The 19,886-nt window shown below is 38.5% G+C and overlaps 1 protein-coding gene across 1 annotated transcript in view; it reads left to right on the forward strand.

Moving 5' to 3' along the window:
* Positions 1–19,886, forward strand: part of DNTT (DNA nucleotidylexotransferase) — a 212,697-nt gene that overhangs the window by 83,060 nt on the left and 109,751 nt on the right. Inside the window, exon 7 of the mRNA XM_018558898.1 lies at positions 560–692. Within this exon, the coding sequence (XP_018414400.1) occupies positions 560–692 (133 nt within the window). The remainder of the gene's footprint in view (positions 1–559; positions 693–19,886) is intronic.

Raw genomic sequence — 19,886 nt, forward strand, 5'->3', positions numbered from 1 at the left:
GGGATTTTGGGGGTGGGATTTTTTTTATTTTTGTTGGGGGGGGGGGGGGGTTCTGGGGGCCGAGTTAGCATGGTGTGCGTGTGTTGGAAAAAGGGGGATTGCATTTAGTGCTATCTATAGACATTGTCAATTTGGCTGTATTGGTGGTTCTAGGATCTTCTTATTTTAATACCATATTCTTTTTTAAGGGAATTTGTTACCAGGAAACAACCACCAGTTTTTCTGTGTCTGGATTAATGTTTCCGTGTAATATAAAATTCATTGTAGGTGTAACCATTGTGAGTATATATCTGAACGCTCCAGACACAGCGCAGTGTCAAGCTCCAATTCTATGTAGCTTTGTGTGAAAGAGAAATTTAGATAGGAGATGCCAACAATTCTGATTTTCCCCTGCTGATTACCCTGCTATGGCAGCATGAATAGAACAAAGTAAAAAGCGATTTTAGCATTGTTTCTGTCTATTCTACATCACTGTGATATTGCTCGATCTGTATCAGAGATGCTTTATGTAGACTGGAGCTATTTTTATTTCAATGCTAACACATGTATTGACTTACAGGGCTACTTTACTATGAAGACATCACTAGTTCTGTAACAAAGACGGAAGCAGATGCAGTTGAGCATCTTATCAGGACCGTTATTTGTGGATTTGTATCAGATGCCATTGTGACAGTCACTGGTGGCTTCAGAAGGTACTGTGACGCTGATAGACTTTTCCTTTCCATTCACAGCTTACATCATTGTAGATTTTGGCAGGGATTTTTATCATGTTCCTCATACAGATGGACAGATGTTTCATAACAATTGTATTAACATTTGCACAGTGTAATTCCAGAGTACATAGAATGTGTCAGGGTTGTTTGCCAGTCCTGTTTGCTAGTTTTCTAGTCCTGAATACAATATTATTTTGTCTCTTAAAGGAAATTCACTGTTCAGGGCATCCGAGTATACACCCCAGCTATTAAATTGATCTAGAGACTTGCAGAGTGAACCTTTAATTCCTAACCTAAAAAATATATATTTGTGAGAACATATAAATTGTAGTTTTGTTTGTGGGGGGGTTAAAGAAACCTTATCCAATCCAGCATTGTCAGCACATAGCAGGTGCCAGCACATTGGGTCTTTTCTCATCCCAGAAATGTCTGTGTGCTCTAAATATACTTACGACTATATAGATGGGTTCGGAGTCTGGCAACACCCCTTTCTGTCTCCTAAGCCTTGCTATTGGCCAATGGGGCTGCCTATCACAGTATGACAGTCTGTGAATTACAGCCATTGCACTGGAAAATGCATTATATCGAGAAATCTAAGATATACGCACTTATTTATTGTCCATACTGACATCTTTATCAAAAGCTACACATATTCAGGGTCTCTGTATTAAATATGAAAAGGAGAACATAAGTTAGCTAAAATATTTAAACTAGCATTAATTCTACCAAATTTGTTACGCATTAAACAAAGCAAAGGTGCATTTTTTTGCATTTTTTAGAAACAATATACTCAGGGTATTTTTTAAAAACAAATGACTAAATGAATGTCCAATATGTGATAAACAAACACTGTGAAAAGCACATGCAAAGTAGTTACAAATGTTATTGTTGAGTAAACCAGTGCCCTCCAGTTATGGTCTGATGATGGAGGTTTTGATTACCCCTGGACATGAAAGTGTTAAACTGTTTTATTCAATAGCAGTTAAGGCCATTGATGGAGAAAGTGTGTGAACCCTCATATTTAATGAATAGCGGTGTGTCCTGTATCGATAGTAACCAAAAAAAAATAGCTTCTGCAGCTGCAGTTCAGAACTGTGGCAATTGTTTTATTTCATGTATGATTTTGGGATGTCTTACTTGAGAGGGCTTGTTTAAGTTTACACTACAGCATTTCAGTTGGATTGCGGTCAGCACTTGGATCTGGCTTTTTTGAGGTACATTTTTTTTTTTACTCTTAGGTTTTGAAACCTGGTCATGTTCAATGGCACATGTTTTTTAGGTCAAAAAAGTTCTGCTAAAGAGTTGCAGCTTATAATTCAGTGATCCTTGAAGTGATGATTTTAAAAAAATCGAAACTGATACTATCTTCTGATTTACAGTGAACTTGTGTTTTACTTGACAGAGTTACAGGTATAGTTTAAAGAGTAATTCCCTTTTCCCAGGCCAATTTGAGAAAAGGAAATTATCTCCATCAATCTGCCCCCCAGCCCCTTGCTCTTACCTGTCAAAAAGCGCTCCTTCCCTTCCCAGGCTGCCGGTGTAGGACCTGTACACCATGCACAGCAGTACAGCCCTGCAATTGATATTCTAAATTCCACTCGCAATTGGCATGCACTAATTGGTCAGCGTAGTCACCTAACTGTGCTGACCAATGAGGAGTTCTTCTCATTGGTCAGCAAGGTTAGATGTAGAAGAAGTGCCTCTCACTGGTGTTGCCATTTTCGAGTGGAATTTAAAATACCGCCTGCATGGCTGCGCTGCTGTGCACGGTGTATGGGTCCTGTATTGGCAGCCTGGGAGGGGAAGGAGCGTTCATTGACAGGTAAGAGCAGCAGGCATGAGTGATGGGGGGGAGGGGCAGATTGATGTGGGTATTCCATTATTTGCAAAATTCGCCTGGGAAAGTGGAATGACCCTTTAAAGGATCTTTAAGCAGATTGTACTTATGTTCCCTGTGGACTCGATCTTCAACAACGCAATCCAAGAAAGTTCAAAGTTTTGGCTTTCTCAGCAATATATAAGAATCTTAGGCAGTCTGAAGTCAGAACTCGATGCAGGGAAGAGCGGGTATGGGCAAAGCACAAGCTCACGTGAAGAAGGCAATTTTAAAAAAAGTTCTGTTTTTGGCAGTGAAAAAGTTAAAAGTGCTGTACAGTATATTATAAATAACTGTGCTCATTGGGTCAGTCATGACGTAAATTAAAATTGTTGATGTGTGCAAGCATAATACATTGTTTTGGAGTGGTAAATATTTAAAAAACATGTAAAAATAATGATCTGCGATTACCATTCTTCAATAACAATAACACTCATTTATTTATTAGAAGAGAGACTGTGCCTTTCCTTGCCAACAGATGTGTCTACATTATTTAACAGCTCATCAGCCCCGTTATCTTGTTCAGGAGAATATGAAGCAGAGATTGTTTGCTATGGATTTTTATCTGTCACCGGCAGCTGACAAATACTTTAATACACTTGTAGCTCACTTTAGTTTGGGTGAACATAACAAGTTATTTGTTCTATGTTATTTTGAAAATGATAGTTATCTAATGATCGTGTAATATATCAACTGATATCATTTCTTCATTTCTGGGGAGCTACTGTGTATTTTTAGAGAGTATTAAGTTTGATTCAAGTGTGCACTGTACCCAATTTTTGATGAGCCCCCGTTAGTGGCTGTCTGTATGTATGTGCTGAATGGCAGTTACAACTGCAGTGTATAACTTACAGGATAACCCTGGAGAGAGTATGGTTTTAAGATTGCGTGCATACTAGTCATTGATCTAGGATGACAGTCCCATTCTAGCCATTTTTAGCCAGATTGGGCAACAATGTTATCTCTATGGAAGGACCCTGACCACACTGGCCACCCTCTGGTTAGAAAACTAGCCCAATTAACCCTTCACTTCTACAACATTTCCAAAATATGACCCTTTTTAACCATCGACACCACCAAGATACTTAGTCACTCCCTTGTTAATTCTTGCCTTGACAACTGCAACTCCCTCCTCGTTGGTCTTACGGTACACATGTTCTCCTCCTTTAGTCTATCATATATGCTACTGCCAGACTCATCCACTTTACCAACCACTCAATGTCTGCTACTCCCCTCTAGCAATCCTTCCACTAGCATCCGCTTGCCCAACAAATAAAATGTAAAATACTAACAACAACATACAAAGCCATCCACAGCTCTGCCCCAAGCAATATCACCAACCTCATCTCAAAATTTCACCCAAACCGCCCTCTTTGCTCCACCCAAGGCCTCCTGCTCTTTAGCCCTCTTGTCACTTCCATCTATGCTTATTTCCAGGACTTCTCTAGAGCCTCTGCCATCCTCTGCAACTTCCTATCCCAATCTCTACTCTTTCCACCTTTAGGTGATCCCTGAAAACTAATCTCTTCAGGAAAGCCTATGCTGCCTAAAAAGTGAACTTTTACCTTCTCCATCAACCTATCCTCGCACAGATGTCAGCTCTCATGAGCAGGGCTCTCCTAACCCGCTTGTTTTGCATTGTATTGTAACTGTACCATCTCCCTTTATTTTGTAACGCTGCACAAACTGTTGGCGCTATATAAATCTTGTATAATAACAATAATAATGATTTTCTGAGTGACACACCACTTTCATTGAACTCTTTTGATAAATAATTTTCCATATACTAAAATTGTTTTTGGTCGATAAAAGCCCAACTCACAATTGTATTTTTAGCAAAATTAAATGCATATTAAACTGCATGCAAAATGCATTGTAAGGTTTGTGCATTTATAGTGCTGGAAATGCATGAACAAATGTGCAGTGCCATTGTAATGATCACCACGCAGCTACATTCGTTGGCAGTCTTCCTGAAATCTTCAAACCAGTTGTATATGGATGCTCACCTCTGCCATCTTCTAAACAATATTGCACACTGCAGCATGGTTACACTGAAGCTGCTCACAATTAATAGTTTTTAAATTGAGTTTCAAAGATTCAGGCAGTCCTTGATCAATGTGTTAATAACTTGCCTTGCTGCTTTTTTATGAATTTGTTATCTGTTACTATCTGGCTTGCTCTTGACTCCTTTCTCAACACATCTTCATACACTGTACATATGGTTGCTTTCTAGTTACAGTTTGAATTGATCTCAATTCCTGATTTTGCCTGTTGCCTGCCCTGACATTCAGCTTCTTCTCAACTGCATTAGTTTGCCACTAGCTCTGACCCCAGCTTGTCCTGACTCTTTGATTTGGGACTATTTTGGTTCTGCCTCATCAGGTGTCCTTATTTGAACAAACCCAAGGCTTTTGCTCTGGTTTTGTCTGCAGTACAACATCTACACACCTACACCTTTGACGGCTCTAGAGAAGACACCCTAGAGTTGTGCCCCAGGATCCAGGTCTTTCTGTGGCAATGCCTTTAAACACGTCACAAATGCGTAGGAAAAAAAATTGTCTTTGCTTTAAGTTTACCTTTGAATGAATTAAAAACTGTATAATGACTGGTGCATGCATAGTGCGTTAAATAGTCTGTATACGAGTTACATTATCAATGCTGCCCAATAGTAGAATTAAGTCTGCGGTTTGGAAAAAGTGATGGAGGAGATGGTAGCAGTGGTGACAGAGTGATAATGGGAAGTGTGGAGTCTTCAGCCTGGAGAGGGGGTAAACTAAGAATTTTCTGTGCATACTTCAAACATTATAGCAAGTGCTCTTAAGGTCACCAGGGCACTTAATTTCCCTTTTAAAAAAAGGACCATGCAGAAACTGAAGTGTGGGATTTTTTTAGGACCCCACTCTTCAGATACTATAGTTCTTCTGAGATTTAAGCTACTTGAACTTAAAGTACACCTAGGTCTAGACTATGGACACTATGGAAGTATTTACACACTCTTTACAAGCAGATAAAGCACTTTAAAACAAGCCATCCCTGATGTCTCTAGCTGCTTGTACTTTTAAATCATTTATCCTCAAAGATCACAATAAAGACATTTGTCTCTATTTTAGTTTGTTTCTAACAGTTTAGAAACATCTGGTATGTGTTTACATTAGATGGCTGGTAGGCTGCCAAGATTCTGGTACAATAGAAAGAAATAGGCTAAGATTTCAGTGCTTATGTTGTGAACTTTGAAGATTCATTTCTCCACAATGACCAATTTGACTGAAATAGTGGGAATACACTTTAAAATAGAAAACTAATGCAGCTACCACATCTATGGACTAGTAGTCTGCAAAATATTCAATTTCTGTTCTTGGTTTTAGATTTATTGTAAGATACATAGTAATACAATTGTTAAAGACACAAGATCGCACAAACGTTATTACTACAAGCAGTTACTATGACCTAATTTCTCATTTTGAATGTGGTATTCCAGACTTGTAACACACTTGCAGATCCAAAAGACATATTTTACTTACAATAAGAACTTAAAGTCACACTCTGGTCGCTCTTTTTTCCTTGGCAGCTCCCTCTAACTGCTGTAAATGCCAGTCAGCTTATTTTATTTAAATGACCTTATGCATGAGTGGAGTACTCCATTGTAGGTAGGATCCAAGAGGACACCATGAATTACTTTTTCTAGATGCAAGGTACCTTATTATTACATGCCCAGCTCTGATCTCAAAAATGCTTGAACCTTTGTTGTATTAGGATTTATGCTCCTTTCCTTGGATGGTTTATCACTTTAACTATGAGAGAAACCACATTTCTATTTAGTATGGCAACTTTAAAACAAATTAAACTAAAAACATTCCTGGGAAAATGTCATTAAATATTACTTTGACGTTTTTCATTCCTCCTAGATACGTTTCTTATAACCTATTTAATATTTCTTCAAGAACTTTCTTTCCAATTACATTAATGTAGAGAAGGATCTCTTCTGCTATGACGCGAATTTGAGTGAATTAAAATATAAATAGCAACACTTAAACGGCTGGTGACAGTCTTGCATAATAACTGCCGGGGTGCAGAAATATATTCTTTCAAGTGAGAAAGAAATAATTAATAGAGGGGACTAGGAGAGCGCAGCAAGAAATTGAAGGCTCGCCAAACACTGTTAGTACTAGTTAAACTATACTAAGCGTGGACGGAGAGCAGCAGGGTGTAGACATTTTATCAGATAATCATGTAGTGCTGTAAAAAAAGATACACAGTAGAGTTTTCGTTATTAAAGCAAAACTCCATGTTAAAAAAAAAAAAATACTCATTACTTTCAAAATAATAAAAAAAAATTATAAAGAAATCAACTCTTCTTTCAGGCAGAATGATGACCAATGTTATTTAACACATTTTCTGTTAGCCCAGAATGTCATGGACACCCTGCCCCCCCGCAGGTGCTTCATCATGTGAGCCAGGGCTCACAGTACTACTGAATGTTGCTCACATAGAACATTATCCTTCATTGTCATTCCAAACAGAACTGACAAAAGATAAAGTGTAGTAATAGTAGTGCTGTGACCTACTGCCTATCCTTGCCATTGGAACTATTAATAAACTAAAGAGAATCTAGATTTTTGTTTAGATATTTCCTCTATAGTTGTTTCCTTTTTTATTTTAATTTTTTCTTACTTTTAATTTCTTTATGTTTCCTTTTTTTCCCTTCTTTTTTCCTTACCTTTATTTATTTTTATTTTCTACTTCTTTTTCTTTTCTTTCCAGTCTATCTTTGTTTCTGTCTTAAACATATACATTTTAAAGACATATTTAAATGTATTTATTTTCTAAAAAATATAAATGCCAGAGATGTATTATGTGAAACATTGCATATAAATATTTTAGAATTAGCATTTGAAGACAGAAGGTGGAGGCTTTAAGTGAGGTTAAAGTGCAGCAGTAGTCTCAGGTAGCAGATGTTGTGCAGGCTGTCCTTGCTGAAAATTCTATTTGCTTGGTTTCTGTGGTTTTGGGGATACAATTCTATAAGTCCCTGTTCACACCTCGGTGGTCCGTGAACATGCGCCTAATTCAGGGAAAAATGTGCTCTTTGTCGTGCGTTCATGGAACGCGTCAAAAATATGCAACGTGCTTGCCGTGCCTTTACTAGTTAATGGCACTGAAACGCAGTTGAGCAAACATAGGATGCCTGTAGCAGAATTTGCTGCATGAGCAACTTTCTAGTGTTTGTTGCAGCGAGCATCCCTACTATGCTCAGGTGTGAACAGGGACTAACATCTCTTCTGCATACTTGTTCCATGACAATGACCCAATGTGCTTGATTTACTAAAGGCATATTAGCTTAGTGAATGAGGAGAAGCTTACTGTTTTTTTTTTTATTTTCCTTCCACGTGATTAGTTATTCATAAGCTAAGGGAACATTACTTTGCAATGTGAAAATTCCCTTCCCATGCCTGTTTGCCTTTAGTAAATCAACCCATAAATTATATTGAAGCCAGAATATCATCATGTCAGCCAGGCAACAAACATTTGCAGAAGGAAAGGTAGGCAGCAGCATCCTACATAGGTCCCCCAGTACAGGTTTCCTAGAATGATTCAGAGGAGGTACATCCATACCCCTTCTCTGTTAGCACAGACAGCAAGTAGCAGATTAACACACTCTGCCAGAAAATATAGAGACTCTGCTGAAATTTCTTAGAAAGCCAGTCATGCTTTGTACAACAGCGTATGCCCTGAAGCCCGATGCTGGAGCACCTGTGACCGTGCCGACCCAAGATTGATGCATGCGGGCTATTATATTCAGGGTGGGTCCCATTGATGAAACGGAGCATCAGGAGTTGTAGGAGCAAGTAGTGTTGTAAAAGAAGGAGGCACATCTTCGGGCGTCCCAGCGCCCCCGAAGCGGCCACAGAGTCCGATCCCATTGCCCTCTGGGGCTGCGTGTGATTGTGAAAGGTCACTCCAGGAGTTGGTATCAGAATGGAGCCCTTTCATATGTTGGAGACCCCAGCGTGATATGGTAGGTATCAGGTGATTGCGAGGTTGGCCTAACGTGATCAAACATTGAACAGCAATAACTGGAAATTAAAAAAACACCAGAAGGAGAAAAAAAAGTAGAAAAAATAATAAACAATAGTAACAATCTGTGGTTTGTACTTCCCTTTTTCCCAATGCGGGCGGGTGCGCACTGAATGAGGGTGGGGCAACCATGACACCCACGTGTGCAGTCAGCATCAGGAGTGGTTCGAAGAAAGAAAGAGACGGCCCCGTCCCGTCTCACGGGGTCATGCAGACCACTCAGGACCCTCCACGAGTGGTATCAACAGTGACAACAGCCAAAGGGAGAAAAAAAAACAAAAAAACAGCACAGGTAGTGCAAACAGTGGTGTGTATCCGATATTATACATTTTATATTGGAATGCAGGATTGTAAATGTATTCTTAACCTGTTTAGTGCTACTATGCCTGTACAGGATTTCAAAGTATCATATAACCTATACATTTATAAACAAATTAGTTTCAAAGTAAAACATCTACCTAATAATTTATTCCTCTTCTGCCAGGAATTCCCCCACCTGGAGAATAGTGTTTAGCCTTCAGAACTGTGCCTTTGATGGTAAAGAGACTTGGCTACTTTTTCGTGTAACCATATTACTTTGTTTATGTTGTAGTGGGACTAAAGTAAAACTAGTCAAATATACCTAATCATTTATTTCTGTGCTATCAGAAATTCCCCCATCTGGAGAATAGTATATAGCCTTCAGAACTGTGCTTTTTATAGTAAAGAGACTTGGCTTCTCACTCATGTATTAATTTTACTTAGTTTATTTTTTAGTAGAGGTAAAGTTTGTCTGTCTATTCCCTCTCTATCTTCTCTTCTTTCTAACTCCTTCATTTTCTTTTAGATCATTGATATCTCTGCTTTCAATTTTCATGGCAATAAATATTTATTTCCTATGCTCCTCGCCTCCATCTAGTGGTCATAATGCAGTATTACATTCAATACATTCAACCTAAAAAGAAAATATATCTGAGAACATTTGTTTTTGCGTCTTTTCACATAAAATGAATGTTCAGAAAGATTTGTAGGGCAAATGGCTCTGCAAATTATTTATAAATAGACCCCAAAGTCCCTTCTGCCAAACAACATTTCCCCTCCCTGTTCAGTTTGAGCCAAGTGCCTGGACATTATGTAATCCCAACATAGGAACTACAAAATCAGCGGCTGGCACATGGCTGAAGAGAGTAGATATCAGGCCAGATACAGCTCTAAGAATATGACAGTGAAAGCAACAGAGCAATGAAGGAGAGTGAGGACCTTGCATCAATGGAGAAGGCCAGACTAGCGGGTAAGGCTGCACATTATGGCAAATGCTACCATGGCCCCCAAGAATTTGGGAGCTCCTTTGAAATATTCTGGACCTGTTCTTGTGGCAAAACACTTCTCTCTCTTTCTTCTCCACCACTTGCACTCATTTGCTTTGCCATGGTATATTGTTGTCTTTCTACCATTGTACTCTCTAAATCTAGTATGGTAAAAAGAAAATATTATGGTTTTGAATCAATATGTTGAAGTTTATATATCAATATTTTACACAATTCTCCTTCCTTCCTTCCTTCTGGATAGTGATTACTTTTGTTCCCCATGATCCCTGTGTGTGTTGTAATGTAGCCACCGCTCCAAGCTCGCTCCCGTGATGGACTATAATCTCAATAATAATTAGTAAACTAAAAGTGAGATTGTAGCCCATCACGGGAGTGAACTTGAAGCAGTGGCTACTTTACAACACACACACACAGACAAACACACACAGGGACAGGGCCACAGAACAAAAGTAGCCACCCATCAGAAGAAAGGAGAGTGTCAGCACCAATTCAGAGATGATTTGAGGATCTACAGCTGAGTGATATACAAATAAGTTACATTTTTGTTAATAGGGTAACTAAATGCATTTTTAGGTTTGAACTCTTGAGTTTGGTAGCACGTTAAAAATGAAATTTCTTACAGTATTTTCTATGGGAGAAAATGTGCATAGTTAGAAGGTCCAGCAGGTACTGCTCACTATCTGATAGTCTGTCTAACTGAAACTTTTTATGAACTGGATTGGGGTTATGTCTGTCCCTCTGACTTATGTAAGTGCATGTGTGTTCTGAATAACAGATACAATTGGTTTATTCCCACCAACGGTGGTGTAGAACCAACTTGATTGTGCTACCTGCTTGCTGAAAGAAGTAAATATGAGATATTCAAGACCAAGGCCACACAATTTAAGTTTATGTTCTTTCAGTTAGGGTAAAGTTTAAAAAAGCAGCTCAAGAAGCTCTGTCTACAATACTCACCTCACTTAAAGCTGAACCCCAGTTTGCGTTGGTATTATTGGCCATCCAGTCCTGGGACTTACACAAATCAGTCTTAGAGCACAGCAGGAGACCTGCTTTTTCTCTCCTGAAGTTCTGTAACACTTACGGGTCTCCTCCCTACCTTTCCCTGTCGCGGCAGACTGATAAGCTCATCTCTCTGTCATTCTGTCCTCATATCAGCATGCTCCTTGTACTACAACACAACTGATTGGCTCCTTGTGTTAATTCACCCTACCCCCCAGTTTCAGCTCTGCTGTTTGGGGACTGCAGAAACTGATACCAACCTATATCCAGGTATTTACACTGCTTGCATTTAAAAATAAATACATTCAAGCATTTCTTAATACATGAATACAGAGCTACAATAGATTTTGTGTATGATATCTGCTTGGAGTGCATTTGACTGTTTTCAATGTAATAGGAACATTCTTGTCACATTTGGGTTGATTCCAGAAGACAATATCCGTTTTCTTAGTTTTTTTCCAACAGTTAAACATAATTCTCTTGCTCCTTAAGATAAATGCTGAGCTATAACACACTATACTGGCAAGAAGAGAAAAGTTCAGATTCTGCACCACAAAGCTGCAAACTTGTTTTATGGCTTTCCTGTACCATGCGAATATTGTAATTATAGCTCTACCTTCCCGGGGGCTCCTGCTGAGATGGATCCCTACTGTTTGTTTCATGTGCACAGCATGGGCTTCGGCAAAGCTTGCATAGAATTTCCTGTGGATGGGAAATATTTCATGCAGAAAATACATTCAGCACAGGCTTGGTCACCTTTATGCGATGTCAAGAAGACTGGATTCATATATTATAGGGTTTGTACAGAGGTGACCTTTAAGACTTTGCACATTAACCTAGAATAAGTGATCTCCTTGAGTTCTTCTTTTAATTTTTTTAGGTGAAGCTACTAACACCAATGGGAACATCCTTTGCAAACAAAGGAACACAAAACTGAACCATACAATATTCAGGTTTGGAATTTTTGGAATTGGGGTCATTTGTATATAATTATTATTATTATACAGGATTTATATAGCGCCAACTGTTTGCACAGCGCTTTACAATATAACGAAGACATTACAATCACAATACAAGACAAGATGGTAAGGAGGGCCCTGCTCCTGAGGGCGTATTATCTAAAAGGAAGGGGCAAGTAATACATGAGAAGGTAGCTGTGTGGGGATGAATTGTTTGAGAAAGTGATAGTTCAGTGGTTTAGTTTGAGGTGGGATAGGCTTCCCTGGAGAGATGAGTCTTAAGGGATCGCCTAAAGGCAGTCAGCGTGGAAGATAGTCGCACAGGTTGGGGTAAAGAGTTCCATAGGATGGGAGAGACTCTAGTGAAGTCCTGGAGGCGAACATGAAGAGTTGACGAGAGAGCTGGAAAGCAGAAGGTCTTTTGAAGAGCAGAGGGGATGGTTAAGGTGAAGGTTTAAGATATAGCCGGGGGCAGAGTTGTGGATGGAGTCAGCAACAGCCGAACAGTAGAGGTACCAATTCAGATAGCAGAAGCAAAGTCAGAGTCCAGGTTGAGATCAGACGAGGGAAAAAATATCAAGACTATAAGCAGAAGTAGTCAGGACACAAGCCAAATACAGCAGCAGTAGATATAAATACAAGTGGAGTCAGGAGGCAAGCCAGGTCAAACACAGCAGAACCACAGGTCAGGTCACAGGAGTTAATGACCATTCAGCAGCTTTCCTAGGTTGTAGTGTAACGCTACCAGCAATGACAACAATAATTTCTACTAAAGGAAACAAGCAGCAACCTATTATCATTAACTAGCATAATAATGCTATACAATCTATTCCAAAGTCCATGTCATAACCAGTCACTTGATAATCATCCTGTAGTCCTGAAGAAGTGAATGTACTTCTCTTTTCTCAATCCCTTTTTCTGTTTTAAAAGGGAAATATCAGGGGTCTGTTTAGACTCCTGATATTTCCTCAAAACCCCCCCGACAGTAAAGTAAAAAAATAAAAAAAATACATACAAAAAAAAATAATGAAAAAATGTTTTAAAAGGTTGGGAAACAAATGCGATTTTCGGCCTGACAAATGTTTTATTGGTTTTGGTTGAAAAAATTCAATTTCGGTGCATCTCTAGTTTCTACGGGTAACTATTTGCTGGTTGGAGGAGGTTATATATAGGAGCAAGGGAATAAGAATTAGATTGTTTGGGGTACAGCTGTTGCCAGAGGAAGAAGGATGCTGGGTGTGAGGTTGAAAATTAGATGGTGAGGACCAGGATGAGGGAAGTATACCCAGAAGTCAAGAGAAGCAGGAGGGCCAGGGAATGATGGGAGCAAGATTCATGTAAATGCACATGCCCCAATGCCCTGGACATTATGTCAGCATGTCGGTTTAGAATGAACAGAAGGTTATAAGTGCAGTGATGGGAAGAGGGCAGGAGTGATATACTGTATATAAGCTATGGGGTGGAGAAGTTGGTTGAAGGAAAGAGAGTTTAAGGATAGAGAATGCTATTACAGGGAGAGCAATTAGTTGTAGTTGTTTTGGAGTAATCTGTAGTTGTTTTACTGTTTCTTCCTTAGTTTAGTGCTGTGTTTTAAGTATCTTGTGCTTGAGTATAATGTATACACCCTAGTGTAAGTGAATACTGTCTATTTCTAATATATCCAGCCACTATTGCATCTTCAAATATCACTTTCCATATCTGTCTACCAAAAGAAACTCATATTCTCTGAAAAACCCATCAATTTCATCTGCAAGAATGTTTTAAAGCCAGTCTCTAGGAGCCTTTCCCGAGCGCCAGTGTGTGGGCACAGGACGTTTTAATGTCAACCACTTAAATGAGCAATGTCATCCGCATGTCACTAATTGTATAATAGAGCTGCTGAACTCCTGAGATTTAGCTCCATTAAAACAATATTATGCATCAATTTGTCCATAATATCCATTATAAATGGCCTCTTTGAATCTGCCTCATTTTGATCCCAGGGCAAATAGAATTGATCCCATCACATTGAAGCAGCACAAAGTTCTTGAATAAATAGATTTTAACAAGCAATGATGTTGTGCATCGAAACTGCATTTGTAAAATACCGAATATTTGTAAAAATCTGCAAGCCTGTAAAAAGAACAGATTTGGAAAGGATGTTGCCTAAGGCAGCCGTATTAAACAAAATATATTTGAAGTTTCTCTTGTAGGAAATTTAGAATGAACAGCTGTATTGCTTAATTAGGGAATAGGAGGGAATGTCTCTAGTGCTAGAAAAAATAACATTTTTTCTTTTAATCTTTCTGCTTCAATAATCAATTAATTACATTCTGTTTTTACATTTCCAGAGTTCTATACTTTCATCTCTTGGTGTACTTAGAATACCATTGTGAATAGACTTAGTGGAGGGGATCAGAGTTGCCAAGCAAAGGATACAATATGTTCTCAGTGCTGTGCTCTTCTAGAAACATAAGGTTACTGAGGAAGAGAACAGATATACATGGAGGTATCATACAGACCATAGGTTTAAAGATCCATTCAAAATATCTCTTCAAAAGGTGCTCTCGTGTTCCATATGCTTGATGACAAATGTTAAGAGTTTCTCTTCAACAATATGCAAAATGTAAAGCTAAATTTCAGCCTTATATTTAACTTGCACAGTTGTACAGAATTTTTTTTTAATGCTGGGTATTGTTGACCACCAGTTTTGGTGCCCCTTCTGCCTGTCTGACAGAGAGGTAGGATGCATGGAATAAAATCAAGTAACAAGAGACCACGGTGTCACCCAGAATCACATATGAAAAGCTTGAAGTGTCTGATTGTAATTGGCTACCTGAAACTCAAGTCAATGGCAGTGTGACACAATTTTTTTTAGCTGCCACCTAATTCTACACAGGTCATATTTTTTTTAACTTTCCCCATAAATAATTTGGAGTTTTCCCATAGAGTAGGCTGTTGTGTTTTCAAAGTTGCATTGGGTCATGTTGGTCAACCAGATATGCACTCAGTGCTTAGTTCTTATTTAGTAAGATTTCAAGCCATGTGCATTTAAAACTCCTGTGCAGCCTATTCTATGCCATACAGGCCGTGCCATACAGATGTCATATACTTGCGTTATGATTGTTCACTTTTTAATACATCCTCAGCACTTCTAAATGGTTGTACCAAGCTTACTGTCAGCTGCTGTTAAGTCTTCCTTTTAGGTGTTTACTTACGATATTCCTGCTTGATTTACAGTTTGCCAGGTTATTGCTAAGACCTGACTTTACAACTATACAATTATCTACGTCACATTGTATCTGTCATTTTGCAGCTAATGTGAAGACTTTCTATAGTATATCATGATTCTGCTGGGAGTGAATAATGCTGCATTGGTCAATACCATCGCAAAATGTTGAACTCACTGTCTAGGCTATTGTCTAGGTCATAAATAAAAAGACTGAAAAGGCATAGGCCTGCTGCTGTTCTCTCAGATCTGTCACTTGTAACTTTAGGCCAGTCTAATCATGTTCTAGTTATAACAAGCCATTTTCTGCTGCCTGTCAGCCATTTACTTAATGTGTACATTCCAGATCCATCAAATACGGTTATGTTTTTGACTTTTTTTTTTTGCTTTTCTTGGCTGTGAAAAGGGAGAAATACAATCTATTCTTTCTATAAATAAAAAGAAAATATAGGAGAGGAAAATAACTGATATAATTTGGTTATCAACTGCAATTAAACATTGCAGCAGAGGCATGGTCAGGTCTTTTTTTAACATAATATGCCCCCTACAGACCTGTGCATGTCTTTTTGGCATTAATGCTGCAGCAATGCCTGGGTATAAAGATCAAGTTTTAATCTTTAATTTTTACTGAAATGTACAGTTATAATATAATGTGATTAAAACTTAAGTGGTTATTATTGATTTCTTCACAGAGTACATTGACCTTTAAACTTACAATATATATATACAGTTTCACCTTTATTGCTAACTCAGTGACAACTCTAAAATTCAGGTTTTACCTTATTTTTACTCCCAGTGATAATGGTCACCTGTAAAAACAGCAAGGATACAGACATCAATAAAATCCAGATAGAGCGTCCAATCCTTTACTACTTCCTAATCTAAAATGAGAAAAAACTGATTTAGATATACTTTAAAGGCTGAGAATTCCAAAATTAATTTCATTTATGGAGTGCTCTGGTATGTCAGTCTCCACCTTTTTTTTATATCTTGCAGCTTGAGGTGTTGAGCTTTCCTCATTTTAGTGTATGACTCTGCAAACACCTGAGCAGCCAGTTTCACTCATCTACATTTTGCATAATGTAACTGGATGATAAATCCAGCCATAGAGACAAATACTCATAATGGCTGAGACATGTGAAAGAACAAGATTACTTGGATAAATATCTTGGCAGCAGAGGGGTATTCCACAGACCAACATATACCAAAACACCAACACCTGAAATGTTTTTTTTGGCTGGACAGACCCTATAAAAAATATTTTCTAAAGTGTGGGCATTTTTATTTACTTGTTCACTTTTTTGTGCATGAATAACAAGGAGTACTAAATTCACATAAGTCACCCTTGTCATAAGTAGTCATAAGGCCCCGCTTTTCTGGATAATAAACTGGCATGGATTTTTAGGAGGGCCCCATTCTACTTTTTACAAACAGAAAGAAGCCAGATGAGAACTGTAATTTAGTGACCCCCCCCCCTACATTTTGCTGTAATACGTAGAACTGATGTGCAGGTTTAAGGCATCCCCTAAACATGATATTTAATTAAATTGTGTTTTTAATGTTGCACTTTAAATTGCATTAAAAGACCTGCTCTCCCCTAAGGGGTATTTTTAAAACCCCTTTTTTGCATCAGTACATGTCCCCCATGTCCTTAACAAAAGCTTGCAAATTGGTACTCAAAAGGCCAAAGACATTTTTTTTTTTAAAGATTTGGCTCCCTTAGACTTTAACGGGGTTGACCACTATGTTTGGGCTTACTGAACTTTTTCCTAGATTTGGTGAATGTCCAGCGAACTTTGTTTGGTTTGCTCATCCTCAATCATACATATACAAGATTATCTTCAGAGCATGGGCAGATTAATGTAAAAAAGGTCAAGGTAATTTTTTGTGCTAAAAATCTGCCTCCCAATTTTTAAACCAAGAAGCCAAGGGTCAGTTTGGTAAAGGCTCCTATTATCATCCAAACTACATGTGCATTCAACAAATGTCCCTAATAACTGTATTGATCAGATTTTGCCATCAATGTCGAAATCCAAATATGTAACAGATGAAGCTTGGTCTGTGAAGGTGTTGGGTAGCTTAAAGTGTTGTCATGTGTCATGCCCTCCGAACTACTCTTTCACAATCTGAGCCTGATGAATCCTGGCATTGCCATCTTGGAATATGCCCAGGCCACCGGGGAAGGAAAAATCCATTGACTGAAAAACCTGGTAATTCCGTGTATTCAGGTAAGCAGCTGACTTCATTTTATGGGGACATAAGATTGTTGAACTTAGACCTGACCAACTTAAGAAATTGCAGATCATAACACTGCCCCCACAGGCTTGTATGGTAGGCACTAGGCATGGTCGATGCATCACTTCATCTGCCTCTCTTCTTACACTGATGGGCCCATCACTCTGGAACAGGGCAAATCTGAACTCATCAGACCAAATGACTTTTTTTCCATTGCTCTAGAGTCCAATTTTTATGCTTCTTTGCAAACTGAAGCCTTTTTTCCTGATTAGCCTAGCTGATGCGTGGTTCTCTTAAGACTACAGAGCTGTTTAGTCCCAATCCCCTAAATTCTCTTCCGTTTGCGCATGTGCAAATGCTTTTACTTTCACTATTAAACATAGCCGTGGTTCTACTGTTGATTTTTTATGATTTGATTTCACCAACAGTAACAATTTACAGTAAGTGATCTCCGATCAAGATCATTCCAGATTTTTTTCTGACAACTTTTCTTCCATGAAGGTTCATGGTTCACCACTATCCTTCCAGGTTTTAATAATGCGTTGGGCAGTTCTTAACCCAGTTTTATAAGTTTCGGTAATCTTCTTGCTTCTTTTAATTGCTTGATGCAGGCCAATAATTTAACCCTTCTGAAACAGAGTTACATCTTTTCCATGATCACAGGATATGTCTTCTGACATAGTTATTTAAGAAATGAGAAGCTACTCAGTGCATTAGTTAGGGTTAAATAACTTGTTGCCAGATGAAACATATTAATTACTGCAGGAATTATCCAATGTAAGGCACTTACCTGTTTGCTTAGCTATATCCAGGTAGTGACTTTATTTTTGGACAGGCAGTGTATATAGATATTGGTGTACTTCACATATTAATAATATCTGCACTGTCCACTGATTTATCAGTGCCAGGCTCCAAGAAGTAATTAAATCTCTCACACAGCCGTAGATAAATATCCAGCACCGACAGCCTGGAAAGCATGCATTATTAAATATAGCTAAAATCATTCTTCCTGTTTAACCGTTATTTCATTACATCTAAGTTAGGGATACTTTTTTCATTATGCCAAGAAAGCTCAATGTGTGCATCAATTTTTATGTAGAATTACAATGACTGCTTGGTATTTATTTTATATTATATCATTTCTGCAGTCGATTTACCATATATGTACACATGTTACAGTTGCTTTTCATTAGTTATGTTATTTATTCATATTTGTGATGTGTTCCATCAGCTGGATGATGGGCAGGGTATATATGGGTTAACTTTGAATGCTGAAGAAAGGGGGGAGCATATGCACACACACAATGCAGGCAACCTTTATTTTACCCCTTTTTTCCCACAGGAGTATATAGTAGGTTTGTAATTTTTTTTGTTTATTTGCTGTGCTAACGATTAGGAAAATAAATATTCTCCTTTTTGCCAGGCAAAAATTAAATACTGTTTATGAATGTTTTGTATTTTTTAAATCAGCTGCTTTTCACATGTTTTTTTTTAGGTTTTGTTTGGTTTCAGGTAGACTGTTTTTAGGGATTTTTCTGGAAAAAAAAGCCTGTTGGTTACATAGTTTAATAACTTACACTGACATTAACACACACAATTTAATAAGTCAGGGCAGTGCTACCTACATGGTTGCTTGATCAGAAAGCTCTAAATGGAGTTTCTTGGAGAGAGAGTCTGAAAGAAAACATATTTTACTGTGCTTTTTTTGCATAATTCTCTATAAGACCCGTGTCATTGGTGCATCCTGCATTAAATGTTTATTTGTAAGACAAAGATTTACTTTACAAATAACTAAAATTATATTTGACAGTTTAAAATCATATGCAGTCAAGTAATGTCTCACCTTTTGCATCATGAATCTGAACTTATTTTCCTTATTGTGTTTGTCACAGATTAGCAACAAAGATGATCTGTAATGGCGTCAATATTTTCTAAGTTACTATCCTGGAACAAACAGGCTTTACTCCAATTGTTCTTGCTGAATCCATATTCAGGGTAATTGGCACAGAAATTTGAAGCCATATGTAGCCTCCTTTCAGAAAGAGGTTATGAATGACATTCATGCTACATATTTCTCCCAGCACAGGTTTCCTTTAAAAGTATTAAGGCCAATATCTGGGCGGGGTAATGCTGATCTCTCCTCCTTCTCTGTACAGAGAGCCTCTGTGCCAGTGTTCTCGATCCTGGGCCCACAGGGGGGGGCAGCAGTGCCCGGGATAACTAGCAGCGGCAGCAGAGGGGGGGCGTCGTGTGTGTGATTGGCCGGCTATAGAGCCATGTTTTTACGATGGGGTTAATAGGGCCACTCTTCTGGTGTGACACCCAGCATCATTCAACTCACATTATGTAAGCCAAGGACATCATGGACACACCCCTTATGAGTGTTTAATCATGCTGGCCTGGGCTTACTGGAGAATGCTGGAAAGCTCAGCAGTTTCAGCATTCAGGACCACTCACAGCCTAATTACAGAAGAAGTGGACCCTGTGGTTATGTGACCAAACTGAATGCGACTG

Source organism: Nanorana parkeri, unplaced genomic scaffold (genome assembly GCF_000935625.1).
Source record: "Nanorana parkeri isolate BGI_ZX_2015 unplaced genomic scaffold, ASM93562v1 scaffold366, whole genome shotgun sequence".
In the NCBI taxonomy this organism is placed as follows: Eukaryota; Metazoa; Chordata; class Amphibia; order Anura; family Dicroglossidae; genus Nanorana; species Nanorana parkeri.